This window comes from Gallinula chloropus, assembly GCF_964237585.1.
Source record: "Gallinula chloropus genome assembly, chromosome: 25".
NCBI classification, from domain to species: Eukaryota; Metazoa; Chordata; class Aves; order Gruiformes; family Rallidae; genus Gallinula; species Gallinula chloropus.
In genome coordinates, this window is record NC_140110.1 from 7,258,335 (window position 1) to 7,279,207 (window position 20,873).

The 20,873-nt window shown below is 55.0% G+C and overlaps 2 protein-coding genes across 2 annotated transcripts; both read right to left on the bottom strand.

Moving 5' to 3' along the window:
* Nucleotides 1–1,061: 1,061 nt before the first annotated feature.
* LOC311200973 (olfactory receptor 14A16-like) lies at nucleotides 1,062–1,985 on the bottom strand (the record flags this gene model as incomplete). The annotated part of the gene is made up of 1 exon (XM_084275273.1): nucleotides 1,062–1,985. One exon carries the CDS (start codon nucleotides 1,983–1,985, stop codon nucleotides 1,062–1,064), a length of 924 nt encoding a protein of 307 aa, XP_084131399.1.
* Nucleotides 1,986–10,234: 8,249 nt separating this feature from the next.
* On the bottom strand, nucleotides 10,235–15,846 carry LOC311200950 (scavenger receptor cysteine-rich type 1 protein M130-like; the record flags this gene model as incomplete). The annotated part of the gene is made up of 8 exons (XM_084275252.1): nucleotides 10,235–10,443; nucleotides 10,875–10,970; nucleotides 12,517–12,831; nucleotides 13,144–13,458; nucleotides 13,542–13,858; nucleotides 14,523–14,841; nucleotides 15,015–15,323; nucleotides 15,825–15,846. The coding sequence occupies 8 exons, from the start codon at nucleotides 15,844–15,846 to the stop codon at nucleotides 10,235–10,237; spliced, it is 1,902 nt and encodes a 633-aa protein (XP_084131378.1).
* Between the last annotated feature and the right edge of the window lie 5,027 nt (nucleotides 15,847–20,873).

Genomic DNA, 20,873 nt, shown 5'->3' on the forward strand with positions numbered 1-20,873 from the left:
TGTGGTGCCATGGAGGCCATCCCATTGTCAAAAACCCAGGATTGTTACGTGTGCACCAGCTCCAGAGCCATGTACTAATAGATTGGATCTGCCTATTCCATCCAATATCACTGCCTGGTACTGGAAGGAGGGAGGAAAAAACCACCTGGGCCCCAGATTCCCTCACTAGTCATCCAAGGGCCCTGAAGTCCCACTTGATTGCCCTCGGACAATGTACTGCAGCTTCATCACTCACCCTCCAACCCCCCCACCATGGCAAAGCAGTAGTGGGTAGTAGTCTGAGGGACGTACCAGACAAGGAAGTTTCCTATTGATATCCCTAACCTGGGCTCCTGGGAGGCCACAGACCTCCCTGTGAGTAGGTTCTGCCCTACATATTGGTCCCTCCACTCCCTGTAGCAGGGAGTCTCCTACAATCTTTTCTTTCTTGTTGCTGTTTTAGTGATTTGAGGAGTATGTCTCTCTTACCTTGGGTACTCCTCTGGCATGATCAAACCAGGAGCCACATTGTTCCCTTCCTGATACTCCACAGTAAGAGCCTCATATGTACTGTTTAGAGAAATCTGGGGAGGAGGCATGGGCAAGGAGGTGGTATTCTTCCTGCCACGTTTGTGGACTAGTTTCCACTCACTGTGCCCCTTTAAGTTCCTACCTACATACTGATGGGGGGTTGATTCCACTTCCATCTCATCAGGTGTGTTTTCTGGTGCTTGTCTCTTCTCTTGTTTCAGGGAGCTCAGGGTGTGGGTCCACCAATCTATTCCATGTTCTGACTCCCTGATGCTCCTTAGCTTGTCTACTTCCTGTCTTAGTTCTAGCAAGATGTTGAACAGATACATGCCTGAAGCAAAGAGAGCACAGCTGGTACTGAGTCTGGGTCACAGAAGATTGTGACATACTGCACTAGGAATGGGATGAATGTGAACCATGTTACCATAGCTTAGAAAAACTAGAAAGGAAAAAAAAGGACAATCTCAAACCAAAAATACTACAAATTCAGACTGGTCCTAACATGAGTTACATGGTCAGTGATATGTAGAAGAAGATAAGCTTTTTATTGCTTAGAAACACCCAGTCATCAGTTTCCACATGGCATCCTTGAGCTCCTGGTTCCTCATGCTGTAGATGAGGGGGTTCACTGCTGGTGGAAACACCGAGTAAAGAAATGCCACTACCAGGTCCAGAAAGAGAGAGGAGATGGAGGGGGGCTTCAGGTAGGCAAACATGGCAGTGCTGAGAAAAAGGGAGACCACGGCCAGGTGAGGGAGGCACGTGGAAAATGCTTTATTTTTTCCCTGCTTTGATGGGATCCTAAACACAGCCCTGAAGATCTGCACATAGGACACCACAATGAACACAAAACACCCAAAACCTAAACAGACGCTGACCACAATGAGTCCAGTTTCCCTGAGGTAGGCATCTGAGCAGGAGAGCTTGAGGATCTGGGGGATTTCACAGAAGAACTGGTCAACAGCATTGCCATGGCAGAGGGGAAGGGAAAATGTATTGGCTGTGTGCAGCACACCATTGAGAAACCCACCAGCCCAGGCAGCTGCTGCCATGTGGACACAAGCTCTGCTGCCCAGGAGGGTCCCGTAGTGCAGGGGGTGGCAGATGGCAACGTAGCGGTCATAGGCCATGATGGTGAGAAGATACAACTCAGCACCAGCCAAGAAGAAAACCAGAAAGACCTGTGCAGCACATCCCAAGAACAAGATTGTGCTGGTGTCCCACAAGGAGTTGGCCATGGATTTTGGTAGAATTGTTGACATGCATCCTATGTCGATGAGTGAGAGGTTGAGGAGGAAGAAGTACATGGGGGTGTGGAGGTGGTGGTCACAGGCTATTGTGATGATGATGAGGCCATTGCCCAGGAGAGCAGCCAGGTAGATGCCCAGGAAGAGCCAGAAGTGCAGGAGCTGCAGTTCCCATGTGTCTGCAAAGGGCAGGAGAAGGAACTCGCTGATGGAGCTGCTGTTGGACATCAGCTGGTTCATGGCATGGTATCTGGATATAAAAAGGAAGTGAGAGGAAAAATTAGGACAGACTCTGAGCAAAGCCACACCCCTTTTCACAGAAACACCCCCAACTGAAAATCATTTCATTTGTCTGGTTTATGTTGGCTGAGTGTGTATTGTGGAGCTGAGGAGGCAGCTTTGCTCAGCTCCAGTGGGTATGTGGAGCTGGTCTGTGACATCTCCCATGTTCACAACTAATTCCAGATGCAGTCAGCCTTTAAGGAAAAGCTCTGTCTCTGCACTCATGATTCAGAAGAGAGCAGGCTGCAGATGAGAGGATGAGCATGTCCTTAAAAGGATTTTGTTTGTAGTTTCTATTTTCCACCACCACATCTGGCGAGGGTTCCTTTGAGGGGTAGGAATCCTCATTTTATTATGTAATATGGGAAGAGGCTTGAGACAGGGCAGGCAAAAGGGCTCAGTTCTTGACAGCTTAGCACAGAGTGAGGAGAGCTTCAGTGTCCATTATTCTGCCACCCAGCTGCCCTGTGCTCAAGCCTGTGCTGCCTTGAAGATGTCTTCAGACATAGACCTGCCCTTCCCACATTTGTGTGCTCAGCCCTGCCATACAGACACCTCCTGACATCACAGCACCACCCAGGAGCAGCTCTGTGAGAGAAGGTTTTAATGGGGAGAGCAGATAATCATAGAGTCAGAGAATCAGGAGTCCAACTAGATTATCCTTAAGGGTCCCTTCCCACCCAGGTTATTCTATGATTCTGTAATCATAGAATCTGTTAGGTTGAAAGGGACCTTAAAGACCACCTAGTCCCACCCCCCTGCAGTAAGCACAGATATCTTTAACTAGATCAGGGACCTCAGAGCTTCTTCAAGTCTGACCTTGAATGTCTCCAGGGATGGGGCCCTCCCTCACCTCTCTGGGCAACCTGTTCAAGTGTCTCACCACCCTCAGAAAAGTACCCTGAGAAACATCTCAGGGGTGATCTGGAGCTGTGAGCAGCCTGGACTCATGCAGCACCTTTTCAATAGCAGAAAGACCCTGCCCTGCCCTTCCAGGTGATCACTCCTTCCACCCACACCTTCTCACTGCAGCACTATGAAGAGCTCCCCAAGGAGGCTGAGCATTGACTCTGCATGGCAGCAGAGTCCCTGACAGGGCACACTGCACCTGGGATTCAGGGACCCTGCTCTGAAGGACAGCCCTGGGAACCCCTGGCTGCTCCCCTGGATTCACAGGCATTAAAAGTTTCCTCTGGACCTGGAATCCACCTTACGGATCCTGTGAGCTCTGGGCTGTGCCAGCCTGAGGGGAAGCCTCCAGGAAAGGCATCGGCACTGCTGTGAACCCAGAGACTTACCGTGTCAAGGGCTCTGAAAACTTGTCCTTCAGTGAGCTCTTAGTCATCCGCCCACTCCTGACTCCTTTAACCACTCTCTGCCTCACTGCTCTGCCCTCGGTGCCTGCAGGCAGAACCCTCAGCCCTGCTGTGACCTGCAGAGGAGCTGCTCCGGGGCAGAGCTGTCTCTGTGCAGCACAGCCTGCTTGCCATGAGCTCCCTTCTTCCCAGGAGATCAGCAGCAGAGGACCAGCCAATGACAGGCAATGACCTCTCTGGTGGGTTTGAAGCTGACTTCATGAACTTCTGGCCCTGAGAGGATGCTGACAAAACATCTCAAGCAGTCACAGTCAGATAAAAACTCCAAAGTTTCTTGGATTATTAATGGGTCCCCCCGAGGCCATTACTGACAGGGCAATGCTGGGAGACAGCACAGGAAACTGGAGGCAGCAATGACAGCCAGGAAAAAGGAGAATCAGGGTGGCTCTGATGCTGAGGAACCTTGTTGTGTTCTAAGACAAAGGGCCAAGCCCTGACCCCCAACCCCTGAGAGGGGAGGTCCTGTCCCTCATCCATCCCTGTGGAATAATTGCTGGAGGTCACAGAAAGAAAACTTACATTCACATTTTGAGAAAAGGTACAGCAGAAGACACTTCCAGGGTGGAGGGCAGCTGATATGCCGAGAGTCCATTCCACAAAAGATCTTTAGGAACTCACCAGGCAACATCAAGGAGCTTAATGTGCTAACCCTGAGTGAGGAGTACAAGGAGAGTGGAGCGGAGTGGAGGCACCGTGGCCAGGCTCTGCGATCGGAGGGAACCTGGTGGACTGTGGTACCAGGAGGCTGCATTGTTTCTGTTTATAAGTGAGATGTTACCAGCTGTGGCATGGTGGCTTCTGAGAGGTTTAAATGTTGCCCTAATTTCATCCCTCTCCCTGTCCCTTTGCCAGGTTGGGCTGCACAGCAGTGACAGGGATTCAGCAATGTCCATCTGGTATCTTCTCTCTAATGAGTAGTCTGGAGACTGGGTGAGGTTCAGCTCTCCCCAAGCACCCCACAGGCCCACGGGATGGTGGGATTCCTCTTGTCTAAGCTCAGCATGCACAAGCCAGTGGGATGTTTTCACCTCTGCCAACTGTCTTGATTCACCTTCTCCTTCAGCAGTTTCTGTGACTCAGCATGGAGGCCTCCATAGAGCAGCCTTCCACCCCTGATGTTCCCCCTCAATATGCGAGGGTGCATCTGTAAGCAGGGTGTAACTGCAAAGCAGAAGTCCCTTCATCAGGGTCGAAAGTAAGATCAGCCCTTCTGCTCTGCCACACCCACACTGGAGTGCTGGTTCTCCTGCATGAACGCCTTTTGGCTGGTTCTTTTCCTTGTACCCAAGCTTCTAGTCTCCAGAGAGGTTCTCCATCCCACATCCTCATGTCCTCTTCCAGTCCCCCAGACAGAACCAGAGGATGGCAGGCAGCGTGTGCCACTGGCACCCTCTCCCTTGAGCAGGAAAATGATGAGCCTTAATAGGTGAAGCATTGGTTGGTATGAGAGAGGTAGAGACCTTTTTTTTAAATGCTGGGACAATTGTTAGGACAATAACAATGTTTCTATAAATACATTAACAGGAGGACCAAGGAGATTCTCCATCCTTTATTGGAACCAGCGGAAACAAAGGCTGAGGAAAAGGCTGAGGTACTTCATGCCTGCTTTGCCTCAGTCTTTCGCAGGAAGGCCAGTTGTCCTCTGGGGATCCAGCCCCCTGAACTTGAAGATAGGGATGGGGAGAAGAAGGAAGCCCCAAACTATAAGGAAGACATTGAAGTGCTGAGGTGTGTCCAAAGACGAGCAACAGAGCTGGTGAAAGCTCCAGAGAACAGGTCTGCTGAGGAACGGTGGAGGGAACTGAAGAAAAGAAGGCTGAAGGGAGACCTCCTCACTCTCCACAGCCACCTGAAAGGAAAGTGCAGGCAGATGTGGGTCGGGCTCTTCTCCCAAGGAATAAGATATAGGACAAGAGGAAATGGACTCGAGCTGCACCAGGGAAGGTTTAGAGAGGAGAATAGGGAAACATTCTTCACTGAAAGGCCTGTCAGTCACTGCCTGCCAATCAGGCAGCCCAGGCAAATTAAATACAAACATCCTCACAGCATATGCAAATAGGATCCTTAACACTGTGTTACTCTGTTGTCTAATTAACCACACGCTCAGCAGAAGCAGTTCAAGAGGAAAATCTTTGGACAGTTTCCAAGCAAATATTCAAGTCAGCTGCCTTCAATCTTCTCCCAAGTGATCCACAACAGATCTCTTGTTCATAGCTAGCGGCCCGTAAAGATATATCCATAATCCTTAAAAATACATATAATGTCAGTGGGGAATCCCAGCCAGGCTGAGTTCTCATGCCCCACTTACCAGTGTATTTTTATTTCTGGGAAGCCACCACAGCAGCCTGTATCATCACGGGAACAACACCAGTGACTCCTTGGTTTCACTGAGACTCCAGCAAAACTCCCACTGACTTCAAACCCCAAACAAGATTTTTGCCACCAGCCTGTGATTCCCAGCTCAGGTCTCAGAGAAATCAAATCTCCTCACAGCCCCAGAGACACAGGCTGGTCACTGCGTGTGGTCACTTCTGACCCTCAGCTACCGAAAGAGACACGTCAGTGTGTGCTGCCTCTCCTGACTGAGACCTTCCTGGCCCCACCTCCTCCCAGGGCTCGCTCACACCACCAGTAAACATGCTGTTCTCCTCGAGAGGTGGAAATAACTAAGCACAGACATGTCCTGTTAGCTGTCTCTTCTGATAGCTGTGGGCTATCAGAAGGGAGGCAAACCAGGGGTGCCTGAGCTTCCTGGTCCAGATTATGCCCACTGTCATTATGAGCATGTCCCTGTTCACAGAGGTACTGGCTGTTCCCTCTGCTCCTTGGGGCACTGGCATCCTTGGGGGTTGGACTCGATGATCTCTTGAGGTCTCTTCCAACCCCTACAATTCTGTGATCCTTGGAGAGAACAGTGATGGCAGATGGAGTGGGTGTTCCACTGGCACACCATCCCACATTGCCCTTACAAAACACTGGTAAAAGATGCACCCCAGTCCCCCAGGATGGTGATGTTTGGGCCAACCTGCTGTGAAGTAAACCCCCCTGAAAGCCTGGTTTAGCTGCAGGGCAGGCAGGGGGTCACAGGGCAAGGGACACAGTGAGCCTGGGACACAGCTCCATCGGTTCAGCTGCTGTGATCTCCACTCCCACAGGACTCCCCTGACACCAGGCTTTCCCCAAGGACAGTGACATCCTGGCTGTCATGTTGCTCCACTGGGACTGCCCCCACCTCTGGGCTCCAGCCTGTCCCCAGGGGAATAAGGCAGTCCCAGGGGTGCTTATTGCTTTGGGACCTGCTCCTCCCCAGTCCCCCCATCACTGTCCTCCTCCATGGGCTCTTCCCATTCCAGGGCTCGAGAAAGCTCAGGCAACCAGGCTGCTTCACCCCCCCAGGGTTTAATGTCCCACATTGGGCATTCTCATGAAGCACCAAGCCTGATGAAAGGCTTCCTTGTGCCACAGGCCCAAGGCAAACTCGGCTTATTAGAGATGCTGTGGGGACAAACACTCCTTCTCTTGACAGGGGAATTCTTTCTCTGAGTGGCTGCCTGGGGACAAGCATCCACTTCATTGTGTCCCTCTGGACGGCCACATCCTGCTCAGGGACAGCACTCACCTGGGTTGAGGATGAGGGCGGTGAGTGGACACTTTGGCAAGCTGTTGCAAAAACCTGGACAGAGCAGGGCTGGAGCCAGAACCTGGTTGGGGATGGGGTCACTGGGACCCACCATCTGGGGGCAGCTCTGCAGAGGAGGAGTCATGTCCATCCCCACCACCGGTCCCTTCATGAACAGGTGTCCCCAGTGAAACTTGGAGGAATGGGGCTGGTTAGGAGGAAATGTATTTCCCCTCAGGCCAGTGGGAAGCCATGGCTGGGGGGACTGGAAACACTTCTGTCTCAATTACATCAGACCACTGCTTCTCTCTTCTTCCCTAGGCATTTTGGGAAGGAAGTGGAAATAAGGTCCTGGATGTACGTAGACTTGGAGGGAATCCAGTCTGAGGAACTCTAGAGCGCTTTGATCCTACCAGCACTTCCTGGGACCAGGGACATCACAGTGACCAGTGAGGTCTCACAGTCTCTCTACGAGTGGGGTTAATCAAAGACAGGCGAGTGAAGAGGGCTGAAGGGGGAACCAGGAGTTCTGTTGGCCCCAGACTCTCCCATTCAAAGCCACAAAAATCCAAGGCATCCCAGTGTGTGTCAGTACATCCCACCTCACCCCACTGCAAACCCCTGCACACCAGTGTTTTTCCATCCCTTCCCCAAGGCCCCACTGAATTCCCATCCATCCTATTAACACCCAGAAGACCCCAGGATACCCCAGTACCCAACCGCACACCATGGGTTGCCCCTTCCCCAGGGCCCCACTGCCTTCTGTGCACCACCAGACCAATTCATGGAGCCCACCTTCCCCAAGTGCCTGCCACCCCAGTGCCCCCAAGCATGTCCTTAACCTCCCTTTCTTCCCAGCGTCCCCTGTGTGACACACAGGCTCTGAAGCTTTTGCTCAGCAAATCATGTGAGGAATGGCTGAGGGAGCTGGGGATGTTCAGCTTGGAGAAGAGGAGGCTGAGAGGAGACCTTATCACCACCTACAACTACCTGAAGGGAGGTTGTAGAGAGGTGGGTGATGGTCTCTTCAGCCAGGTGACAGAAGATAGAACAAGGGGAAATGGCATGAAGCTGGGCCAGGGCAGGGTCAGATTGGACATTAGAAAAAAAAAATGTTACTGGAAGAGTTGTAAAGGCTGGAACAGGCTGCCCAGGGAGGGATCTGATTCACCATCCCTGGATGTGTTCAAAAAAAAGGGTAGATGAGGTGCTCAGGAATCTGGTTTAGCACAGGATGGGAATGGTTGGACTCGATGATCTTCAAAGGTCTCTTCCAACCTGGTGATTCTGTGATTCTGTGATTCTGTACCTCAGGGAGATCGAACCTTGGGGGAAAACAATCCATGATGTGAGTTGTATGTTCTGGGAAGCAAGGCAGCAGGAACCACTGGAACCAACAGTGGGCAATCCTCAAGAGGAACGGGGTGAGTACTTCCCCTATCCTGAGTGATCACCCTGGGAGATGGGACTCAAATCTTTGAAATGTGTGGGGGTGGAGGAGGTGGGCCTGGGAGGAGTGAGTGATATCAGTGTATGCCAAGGAACGAAGAGTAATGGTTAATGGGGATGTATTTACCATACAGCTGGGAGCAGAGATGGTTGAAGTACATAGTACAAGTTGTAAGTGTTGGTAAGAGGCTGTTTGGGGAATGAGAGAGAAAGGAAAGGCTTGAGTAGGGTGTAGAAATGCAACAACATGGGAATTGGGTGACTGTGTACATACTGAATGTGAACACTTGGGGGTATCAGTCAGTGTGGGACCTGAGGATGACAGAAATGCTGTGGAATAAGGGTGCAGATTGTCCAGGGTCTAGATGGGATGGGGTTACTGTACATACAGAGCAGCTCATATATGGTGCTTTGCCTTGGTGGCCAAAACCGTGGTGAGAGCAGACCCCTATTTCAGCTCTTGCTGAGCTTTACTCCCTCAGTGTCAGGGCATTCTCTGTTTCCCTCCCCCTCCAGAGAGTCATTTAGATTTCCTGAGAGCTGCAGAGACGTTACTCTCTATGGGATTCCACATCAGTGGTTTTGGTAGTAGAGAGGCAGCAGGAGCCCCAGTGAGAAGAGAAATTGGGCTCCCCATTCTGGTTTCCCCAAGTCCAGGTAGCCCTGCAGCAGCCCTACTGCTGCCATCAGCTGAACACATCAGCAGAGGGGGTGCTGCTCTGTGAGGGTGGATTTCAGAAAGGGCAGAAATCCCAGACTGGGACAGGGGTAAGGGAGGAGGGGGGAATAGGAGAAAAGACCCCAGACACACCAAGGTCAGTGAGGAACAGGCGGAGGAGGAGTTCCCTCCCACAGAGTTAAGGAGAAAAATACCCCTTCCTACCCCAAAGGCTTTAATAGGAACAAGTGGGGAGGCACAGAGTAACCACAGGAGAATAAACAGAGAGCAAACCCCGGGCTGTTTCTGCTGCCCCTGGGAAAAGGGAGACGGGTCCCTGGTGCTCAGGGCTCTCCCAGCTGCACAGACCTCTCCTCCCTCCTGGCTGCACCCAGCTGCATGGCCAGGACAGGCTGTGCTGGCCCAGGGCTCAGGGGCTGCTGTGCACTGAGCTCTGGTGTCACAGCCTTGGTGTCCTCAGGGGGATGTGCCAGAGACACCTCTTCAGCATCGTCATAGCCTGTGCTGTCCTGGGGAGGAGACCAGACATCTCCCTCAGCTCCAGGGGCCTCAGCACGTCTCTGGGGGCTCAGGTGTGTCCCTGCAAGCAGCAAGGCAGCCCACTGAGTGATCGTCCCACGAGGTGCCCGTCCTGACCTGTACATCACCTTCCTCCCTTCTCCTCACCAGTGGAGAAATCTTTACCTCCCTCTTCCACCAAGGGTCCCCCCGAAGGAAAACACCCAGGGCAGGTTGGTCTATTGCCAGACTGTGGGCTCTCAATATGGCAGCAATTCATCTGGCACCCCAGGAACACACAGCACTGTCTGTCCCTCTCACCTCCACGTGCATCCCTGGGACCAGGTCCATCCTCTGGTGCCCTGGGCATTTCCCAGTCTCCTTGCCCAGACACAGGATCCTCCCCAGGCTCAGAAACCTCCCTGGCATCGTCATAGCCATCTGCTGGGTCACCTCTGGGCAGGACAGGCGTGTCTGAAAGGGGAGGGGAGATGCTGACAGTGAGAAGACACATCCTGCGGAGCAGAGTAAGGGCCTTAGACATGGGCAGGGAGGAAGGGCAGGGACATGGGCCTTAGACACTGGACTTGGCAGCACCAGAGGAGATCCCTGCCCATTTCCTCCCCTGCTGCTCACGGTGACACTGGTGTCCATCACCAGTGTGCAGGGAGGAATGATCCACCCCTTCCTGGCCCCCATTACCTGGTACTGATCCTTGACCATCCTCCTCAATGTCCTCATAGTGGGTCTGCATCTTGTTCAGGGACCCCTCTGAATAGGAGCCTGGGGAGAATGATGGAAGTTTTATGGGGTGCGTTCTGCTGACCCGGCTTGTGCTCAGTGCTGCTGGGGACAGGGGACCCACCGAGCCAGGGCTGCATTGGATGAGGGGTCAGGAGTTCCCTTGCTCTCCTGGGAAAAACCCCAACTCACAGGGGCTCCCAGAGCTGCCTTGGGACAGCCCCTTCCCTCACCCCTCAGGTGACAATGGGATGTAGGGACATACAGAGAGGGGCTGTCCACTGGCTGGGACAGGATGAGCTGGTGAGGATGAAGCTCTTCTCCAATGCCAAGACCTGTCTGCTCTCCCCACAGAACCCACAGCCCCAGTGCTGCAGGGACCTTGGGCCATGGAGCTGCAGGGGGTCAGTTTTAGGTGGGGGCCAAGGGAAAGAGCCTTGAAGATATGGCCCCAGTGAGGGACCCACACCCACCTGAGAAGCTGAACCTTGCCTGGTTCTCCCACGCTGTGCTGTACCCGATCTCCTCGTACAGGGCCTCAGGGAAGGGCTCCCGGGCTCGCTCAGAGGCTACAGACAGAGGCAGGGCTGGCTCAGGGATGGGCAGGGAGGGGACAGATACTGCTCTGCTCCCCCAGCCCTTTTCCCCTGGCTCAGCCCAGTGCTGTCCCCACAGCACAGCCCCATGTGCACTCCAGTCACTGCTGCCTCTTCCTCAAGAAGGGCAATGTTCCCATGGAGATGGTCATAGGCAGCAACACCCTCATACCATCCCTCAGAGACAGCCCTTGTGCCCCTCTGGACCCTGGATGCTGTTCCTGGTGCTGAGCTTGGAGCAGCTCCTCCCTTTCCTCTCCCCTGGAGCTGTCCACTCTCTGCCCAATGGATCCATTACACAGCCCCTGCCCTGCTGGGGGGAGGTAAGGGTTGGGTGGAGAAACAGACAGGGATCCTGATGCTGAAAGGATGGGAGGTGCTGTCCAATGGTTCTCCCAGCATCTTGCACCCCCAGAGCCCCTTCCCCATATACCCAGAGCACTCCAGTGCCACATCCTCATCTATCCCCCCTTTATCCCATCTCCCCAGCCCAGCTGTTCCATTTCTCTCCTGGTCCCATCCCTGACTCCCCCCATGTCTGGACTCTCTCTCCCCCTTACTGCTGGTTGGCTGTGGTCAGGCAGTCAATGGGGTGACACATGAGAATGAGGGCAGCACACACTCTTGTCCCCCAGCTCTGCCTGTACCACTCACTGACACCCCACAGCCCCCCTGGCCTTGCCAACACACATCTTCACCTGAGACCGTGGAGAACAAACCCACCTCTGCACCCAGCCCTGGCGCTCCACGCTTGCCCAGCCAGGAGGGCCAGGAGCAAGCAGAGAAGGGCTCCCAGGATGATGCAGATGATGACAAGCAAGGACTCTCTCCTGCTGCTGGTCGGACGGCCCCGGGTGGCATCTGCACAGGCAGGAAGACAGAAATAGCAGCCCCAGGCCTGGGAGAGGTGGGGGGCTGTGACACCGCAGTCCTGACCCCATGACACCGGGGTAAGGGACCCCAGGGGTGAGTGATGGGGAAGGTCCCACCCTAACAGGGACTGACATCCCACCTCGGTAAGTCCCACCCTTGCAAGGAGCCTCTTCCCCCTGGCTGTGGGTCACAGCCCGGCCCTGGGAAGAGCCAGTGCTGACAGACAGGACAGGTTACCTATTCGGGGGGTTCGTGCTGTGGTCCTGGGTGCAGCTGCAGAGGAGGACAAGGAGAGCTGTGCATCACATCCCACCCAAACTGGCCCTCCTGTGGGCCTGCTCAGGGTGGCCAGGCTGGAGCCCAGGGCCCTACTCGGGGCCACGGGCAGGACAAGGCAGGCACCCGATAGGTCTCTTTTGAGACGTCTCCTGCAGACTCCCCTGCCTCCCCCAGGCACTGCTGGCAGCCTGGCTGCCCACTGCTGCTGAATGTGGGGGTCTGAGAGCTGAAGGCTCCTTTGTGCCACCACCAGCCACAGAAGGGTCTGGCATGGAAAGAAAAGCCCCTGTGGGCTCTGTCTGTGTCTGACAGTACCCAGAAGGGAGCAGGAGCTGGGGATGCTGGTGCCCGGGTGGCTCAGACTTACCCTGGCAGGTGATGTGGGTCTCATCACGCAGGTCAGTGCAGGACTGTGGGTGCCAGGGAGTGGAGGGACACTGCCAGAAGGAGCTGTGACTCTTCCCACACTCCACACGATCCACCCAGGCAGGGCCACGCAGCGTGCCATAAGTTGGGAATGGATCCAAGGATACTGCATTCCCACAGCCCAGCTCCTTGCAGGCCAGAGACACTGTCTGGGAAGTCATTGAGTTGGAGCAAACGCTGCCCCAGGTCCCGTTATAGAAAACCTGCAGGCACCCGGAGCAGCTGCCGTTGTTCTCCAGCCTCAGGGCCACAAACTCTGGGAGGAGAGAGACCAAAAGGAACAGGATGGTTCAGGGATGTAGAATCAGGGGTACTCCTGAAGCCCTCAGACAAGGAAAATGCATGGCCAGACAGTCCCCCTGGCAGCCCCTGACAGACAGACAACCATTCCCTCCATTGTCTCCCCAGAGATGCCGTGTGGGACAGAGAGGACCTGTGTGTGGGTGTCCCCACGATGGGCTTGGGCAGGGGCTCATCAGCAGCCAGGGACAGCCTCGGCCATTACCTGCTCTCCCCTTGTCCCGACCTCCCCTGTCCCTGGGCTCCCAGCACAGCTCCCAGCACAGACCTGAGCAGACGACTCCGGCGTCCTCTTTGTGCCCGCAGTCGGGCTGCCCCCAGGGCCGTGCCGGGCAGTCCCAGAGAGCATCTTCGGCCCCCGAGCAGCTCATGCTGCCCAGCCAGACCTGCCCGGCGCCTTCCCCGAAGCCAGCAGAGCCAACGGCCTCCACCGCCCCTCCGCAGCCCAGCTGCTGGCAGACGACGGCGGCGTCGGGCAGGTCCCAGCCATCATCGCAGACGCTCCCCCAGCTGCCCCGGTAGTAGATCTCCACTCTGCCTGCACAGCGCCCGGGCCCGTTCACCAGCCGCACCCGACGGCTCCCTGCAGCAGGAAGAAGCCCAGCTGCTGTCAGGGGATGGTGCCCACCCAGCCCAGAGCCCGGGGGTCCCTGCAGTGCCACTCACCCCGGCAAACGACCCCCACGTCCTCGGCAATCCCAGCTGCCAGCGCGCTCTTGGGCAGGGAGGTGTTGCAGAGGGTCAGGCGGGGCTCCTGCCCTGCGCACCGCACCCCTTGCAGCCCCACAGGACCCGTCCCTCTCTCGGGCTTTGGGGGGTTGTAGGCTCTCTCTGCCTCTCCACACCGCAGCTGCCGGCACACCACGCTGGCCTCCTGCATGTCCCACTGGTCATCCAGGACTCTGCCCCAGGTCCCGCGCTGGAAGATCTCCACTCGCCCGTCACACCGGCTGCCTCCACCCACCAGCCACAGGGCCCCGGAGCTGTCTGGGAGAGCAGCCATGGCCCAGCCTCAGCAGCACCGGAGAGCCCAGAGACCTGCAGTGTCTCTCCAGGCTCTGGAAGCCTGATGGAGCCCTTGAGACTATTGCCTGCCCAAGCACTCTGCATTGAGCTTCAGGAGCAGCTTCTCATGGTTGGTTTCCCAGGGACTGAGCCCTGCTGGGCAAGAGACTCTCTTTGCTCTTGGTGGGGCACAGACACCCAACATGTCCCTGCTGAGGCAGATGGGGCAGCTCCTGCAGGAGGGAGCAGCAGATGGTGGGATGCCCTGGGGATGGACAACACCAGGAGAAGCCTTGCTCATCCTGAGCCCTGGCACTGCTGATACATGGGACACCCCACACATCTCTGCCCCTCTGCACCCCTGGGGATCAGGGAATGGGAGCTGGTTTGACCCCAAGGCTGCTGCTGGCTCAAGGGACTGACCCCTGCCCCAGGAGGGCAGAGATGTCTGACCCTGTTCAGTGTCAGCTCTCCCACCTCAGAGGTTCAGTTGGAGCAGATCAAGCTCTCCAGATCACTCCAGGTGAAGGGAGTTTTTCTCCAGGGAGAAGCTCACCCTGCGCCCACCATGGGGTCCCTTGCTTTGGGTGGCCATGTCACACCCCAGGGGAAAATGGGGGCAAGATGCTGTTTTCCCAGCACTCACCTGAGCAAATGACAGCAGCGTCCCTGTCGTGGGGGCATGGGGAGGCTCCCAGGGCAGTCACTGGGCAGTATCTCAGGTTGGCTTCAGTCCCATCACAGTGGAATGACTCTCTCCAGGTGGGGCCGGTGCCTCTCCCAAAACGCCCTCCTCCAGGAAGGGCCTCAGCAAACCCGCAGCCGAGGTGGCGACAGAGAACGTGGGCGTCCAAGAGGTCCCAGTGGGAGTCACAGAGGGTGCCCCAGGTCCCCAGCACCTGGACCTCCACCCGCCCATCACAAGCTGTGCTGCCATTCACCAGCCTGAACCCTGTGTACTCTGGGGACAGAGGAAGAGGAGAAAAGGGTCATTGGTTCTCTTCACTTTTGGCAGATGGAGGACTGGCCAGATGGGCAGCCTTCCTTTCTCCTCCTTCTGCATTCTCTTAGAGCTGCAGAAAAAGACATCGTCCCTCCTGCTTTCATACCCAGCAATGTGCCCAGACCCCTTACTTGTGCATATGACACTGGCATCGTTGGCGTGGGTGCAGGGTGGATGTCTCGGGGACCCTGTGGGGCAGAAGGCGAGAGAGGATTCATTCCCCAAACACTGCAGCTTTCTGTCCCAGATGGAACCAACACCTTCTCCAAAATGAGCTGCCCCAGGGATGGACAGGGCTACCCCACACTGCAGCTCTTCACAGACCACTTTGGCAGCTTTGGGACCAAAGTCTGAGTCACAGACAGTTTTCCACTGGTTCTCATCACGGATCTCCACTCGTCCTGAGCAGGGGCTGTCCCCTCCAACCAGCCGGACAAACCCTGGAGGAATCAAAGACCCCTGTGAGTTCCCAGAGCCCTCTGGCAATGTGCTGAGCATGTCTCACTTCATCTCTCAGGTGGCTGCAGGCCAAGAGTCTCACAACAATCCCAGCAGCTGGGTGCTGATGGCACAAACCCACCAGAGTCCCTCCCTGCTCTCCAGAAATCAGCACAGCACTGGGGGCTGGCTGTCTCCCACAGCCACAGCCACAGGCTCTGCTCAGATAAACTGCTGCACTTCTGGAGACCCTGGGCTGCTGGGCACGGGCCCCAGGCCCTGGATGGGCCCAAGGAGATGGTCCCAGGTGCTGTTGTCAGTGGCAGCCTGCTCTGCACCACCAAGCTCAGGGCCAGGCCCAGGAACCCCTTGGAGCCACCAGAAATGCCCCCCTCAGTCCCAGAGGGTTCTGCAGTGTGGGTGTACCCACAACCACTGTCTGCACCAGCCCCCAGCTCCAGCACCCACCCAGGGAGGGGTCCTCATCCAGGGCAAGAGCGTACCACAGGTCTGCACAGCACCCATCTCCCTGCTTTAGGCACCCACAGAGGGTGGGCTGAGCCACATCAGGGGTCAGCCTGTTTCAGGTTCCTGCTGGGCTTTCCTTGGGGATTAGGAACGACAATCCCATCTCAGCAGTGTGACCAGCCACACCGAGCCCTTCTCCAGTACCCCCTTGTTTCCCTGAGGACACAGCAGGTCCCTTCCCCCATCCTGGCCGCAAAAGTGGGGAATGGGCTGCATCCTTACCTGAACATGTCACTCCAGCATCCCATCTGTGACTACAGCGCCCTTGACCTGAGCCTCTCTTTGCGCAGTCTGACAGGGCAGACTCGGTGCCACGACACTGAACACCATACATCCAAACAGGGCCAGATCCTGGCCCAAAGTGTGCAAACCAATGATCTGCAACAGCATCCCCACAGCGCAGCTGCTTGCAAACCACTGCAGCATCTTTAGTGCCCCATAAGTAACCACACACAGTGCCCCACTGTCCCTGTTGTTTCACCTCCACTCTTCCAGCACAGCGTCCACCACCATTTTCCAGCCTCACCTTTGCAGCCCCTGAAACACAAAGATGGGAACCTTCAGGAGAGCACTGAGCCCTAGACCACATGTCTGGAGGTCCCTCCTGCCCAGGCCAAGTCATAGGTACCAGTGTGAGCCATCTCCCCTTCCGCACTGTCCTCAGGGTTCTTCCACACTGTCTTCAGGGCAGTGTGGAGGGTTCTTTTTCTCTCCGGGGCTTCCACAGGGCACCATCTCCCCACATGCCCAGACCCCTCTGCATGGCCCCATGCCCCCAGGCCCACAGCTCCCTCTAGACCCAGAGAATCACAGGGAAAGGAACATGTTCAGTTGACTTGGGATACATCTGCCCCTCAGCTCAAGTGACACCACCAAAGATACCCTATTCCCAGGGATATCTTAATGGTCCCAGTGGTGCCTGCTGGCCCTGTCTGTGGGACAAGGGTGCTGCACTTACCGCTGCACAGATGAACCCAGAGGAGCAGCCACAGCACCTGAGGGGACAGGAGTCCCTCCATCCCCAGCCTCAGATTCCTGTCCTGCTGGCACAGCCTTGCAGCACCACACTCTCTGTCATGGCTCCTGGGGCCCCATGGGGATGACGGTGATGAAAGGGTAATATATCTCTGAAGATGCTGACCCAGCTGCATGAGGAGCCAATCAAAGCAGCAGCACCTTTTTAGACATTATCTGGAACTATCTCCCCTCCGACACAGCCCAGCCCTCCAATGAACTCCTCCAGCTCCATTCATGACCATATATGAGGGACACAGAGGTCCCACTGCGCATGTCACGGTCATTGTGGCAGGGGATCGTCATGGGACAAGCTGGGTGTGGAATAGAAATGGGTCTGCTCCCCCTTGGTCCCTGCTGGGGGCACTGGGAGCAATGAGCATCTCCTCTGCTGGGCTCGTCCAAGAACCCAAGGCCGAGAATGTCCAGGCACCGCCAAGCCATGGGAACCTCAGAGCTGGGACTGCTCCAGGTCTGTGTCAGGCTGGAAAGGAAACAGCCCCTGCTCCTGCTCCAGCCCCGCTGTGCTGGGAGCAGCAGCTGGGAAAAGCCCTTGGCCAGGGGCAGAGCTCCAGCCCAGGAGTGCTGGCTGGCCCCTTCCTCCCCGCAGAGCCCCACGGCGGGTCCCTCGCAGGAGCCCGGGCTGGGCCATGTCCCTGCCCTGGCAGCAGACACGCAGCCCAGGGGCTCAGCCGTGTCCCTGGCTCTCAGCGTGTCACCCAGGGGCCGTTATTCCCCCCGGGCAGAGCGGGAGCTGGAGCCTGCAGGTGCACAAACCACAGCCCACGTGGCCTCGCAGCGCTCGCCCTGCTCCCCCCGGGCAGCAGCCTGTGGTTTCCTGCTGGCACCGTGCCCAGGCACATCCCTGCAGTGCCCTGAGACAGCCCCAGCCCCACTGCTCCAGCCAGGGCTGCAGCTCCTGAGCCCTGTGATGCCCCTCTGATGCACAGGGCTGCTCTGCACCGAGCCCATGGCCACGGGGTCCAATCTGGGACATTACTTCACACCCTCCTACTGCCACCACTGTCTGCTCTTCAGTAAACTTGATGGTAACCTCACATCACTCCCATTGCCATCATACTTGTGGACAGGATGAGAGACATGGGTTTCTTTTGCATGTTGAAAGCTCAGAGAATTACTGCAGTGGCTGGAGAAAGCTTGGAAGTGGCTTTCAGAGATGACTGCATATTTCTTTGGTGGGGGAAAGGGCAGGAGTGTCACAGTTCTGTACAGTTGGGTACTGGCAGAGAACGGGACTGGGGGGGTGAGCTGCAGAAAATGACTGCTGTAAAAAGCAGCTAGAAGTTCTGTTAAAGAGAATAAAAAGTCCTTCTATTGATATATTAACAGTAGAAGGAAGGTCAAGGAGAATTTCCAGCCCTTATTGGATGCAGGTGACAAAGGGATGAGGATAAGGCTGAGGTACTTAATTCCTTTTTTACCTCAGTCTTTAATAGTAAAATTGGACGTTCCCTAAGTACTCATCCTAAGGAACTGGCTAACAGGGAGGGGAAGAATAACAAAGCTCCCATGATTCAGGTGGAAATGATAAGTGACCTACTTGGCCAGTTAGACACCCACAAGTAAATGGAGCCAGATGGGATCCACCCAAGGGTACTGAGAGAGCTCTCAGATGTGCTTGCCAAACCCCTTTCCATCATCTACCAGCAATCCTGGCAGACTGGGGAAGTTCCACTCTACTGGAGCCTGGCAGATGTGACACCCATAGACAAGAAGGGTCGGAAGGAGGACCCAGGGAACTACAGGCCTGTCAGTCTGACCTCAGTCCCAGGGACGATCATGGAGAGGATCATCTTGGGAGCTGTCATGCAGAACATGCACGATGGCCAGAGGATAAGTCTCAATCAACATGGGTTTAACAGAAGGCAGATCCTGTCAAACTAACCTGATCACCTTCTATGACAAGGTGACCTGCTGAATGGACAAGGGGAAGGCTGTGGATGTGTCTGCCTGGCCTTCAGGAAAGCCTTTGACACGGTTTCTCACAGCATTCTGACTGAGAAACTGGCTGCCACTGGCCTGGACAGGGAGACCCTCAGCTGGGTTCAAAACTGGCTGGATGGCCGGGCCTAAAGGGTGGTGGTGAGTGGAACCAAATCCAGCTGAGGCCGGTCACGAGTGGCACCCCCAGGGCTCAGTCCTGGGTCCAGTTCTTATTCAACATCTTTATCAATGACCTGGATGAAGGGATTGAATGCTCCCTCAGTGAGTTTGCAGATGACACTGAGCTGGGAGGACCTGTTGATCTGCCTGAGGGTAGGGAGGCTCTTCAGAGGAATCTGAACAGACTGGACCAATGGGCTGAGACCAACGGGATGAAGTTTAACATGGCCAAGTGCAGAGTCCTGCACTTTCCTCCTAAACCTCTCCATCCTCGACCTGGGATACATCTCAACCACTGTCCCTAAAGCCATGGCCAGCTTCCTCTGGGACACCAGGGCCCTCTGAACAGGTATTTTTGGGTTTTTTTCTGTTCTACAGTGGAGTACTATATTCTCACTGTCCTGTCCTACGACCGCTGCGTTGCCATCTGCCACCCCCTGCACTACGGGACCCTCCTGGGCAGCAGAGCTTGTGTCCACATGGCAGCAGCTGCCTGGGGCAGTGGGTTTCTCCATGCTGTGCTGCACACAGCCAATACATTTTCCCTCCCCCTCTGCCATGGCAATGCTGTTGACCAGTTCTACTGTGAAATCCCCCAGATCCTCAAGATCTCCTGCTCAGATGCCTACCTCAGGGAAACTGGAGTCCTTGTGGTCAGTGTCTGTTTAGCTTTTGGGTGTTTTGTGTTCATCCTGGTGTCCTATGTGCAGATCTTCAGGGCCATGCTAGGATCCTCTCAGAGCAGGGACAGTACAAAGCCTTTTCCACCTGCCTCCATCACCTGGCCATGGTGTCCCTCTGTATCAGCACTGGTATGTTCACCTACCTGAATCACACCTCCGTCTCCTCCACACCAATGAACCTGGTGGTTACTGTTCTGTACTCAGTGGTGTCCCCAGCAATGAACTCCTCATCTACAGCATGAGGAACAAGGAGTTCCAGGTTGCACTGTGGAATCCATCCCAATGGAAATTGCTTCATCAACAATAACCTGTCTCCCATTCTCTGCACGTTTACCAGAATTTATCTTAGGCCAGCAGTCTTCTGCTTTCCCTTCCAATAATCCCACTCACAGAGAATTCTTTGCTTTACACTGCTTGTTCTGAGGTTTGATTCTGTGATTCTGACCATTGGATAACACTCTCTCAGATGGTGCATTTCCAAGAGCTGCTCTTCAATCAAAGGGGATGTACTGCACTCTGGCTTTTCATCTTAGGACCATTCTCTTGGCTAGGAAAGCCCTGACCCCCAAGGTTACTGGGGCTCCTAGTAGGCTACCTACGAGGGCTTCTGGCTAGGAAAGTTTTTCATCCCTTGCAAATTGTTTTGTGACCTACAATAAAGGTGGTAGATTCTCCCTTACCCCTCCTTTTATTAATAACTCTATAAATACATTAATAACAATGTTAATGCTATTAATAATACTTTTATAAATAAGTAATATTGACAATAATATTAAATGTTATTAATAATTAATAATAATTATGTAAGTACATTAATGACAAAAGGAGGGCCAGGGAGAATGTCCCACTTTTATTCGATCCAGAGGAACCATTGTGATGAAAGATGAAGAAAAGGCTGATGTACTTAATGCCTTTTTGCCTCAGTCTTTAGCAGTAAGATCAGTTGTCTGTTGATACCCAGACCCCTGAGTGGAAAGATGGAGACATGAAAGGGACCAAAGCCCCCATAGTCCCAGGGGAATTGGTTAGTGACCTGCTCAGCCGCTTTGATCTGCACAAGTCGATGGAGCTGGATGGGATACACGTGAGGGCACTGAGGGAGCTGGCAGAAGTGCTCCCCAAGCCCCTTCCCCTTATTCACCAGCAGTCCTGGCTGACCGGGGCGGTTCCACCGGACTGGAAGCTGGCACGTGTGACACCCAT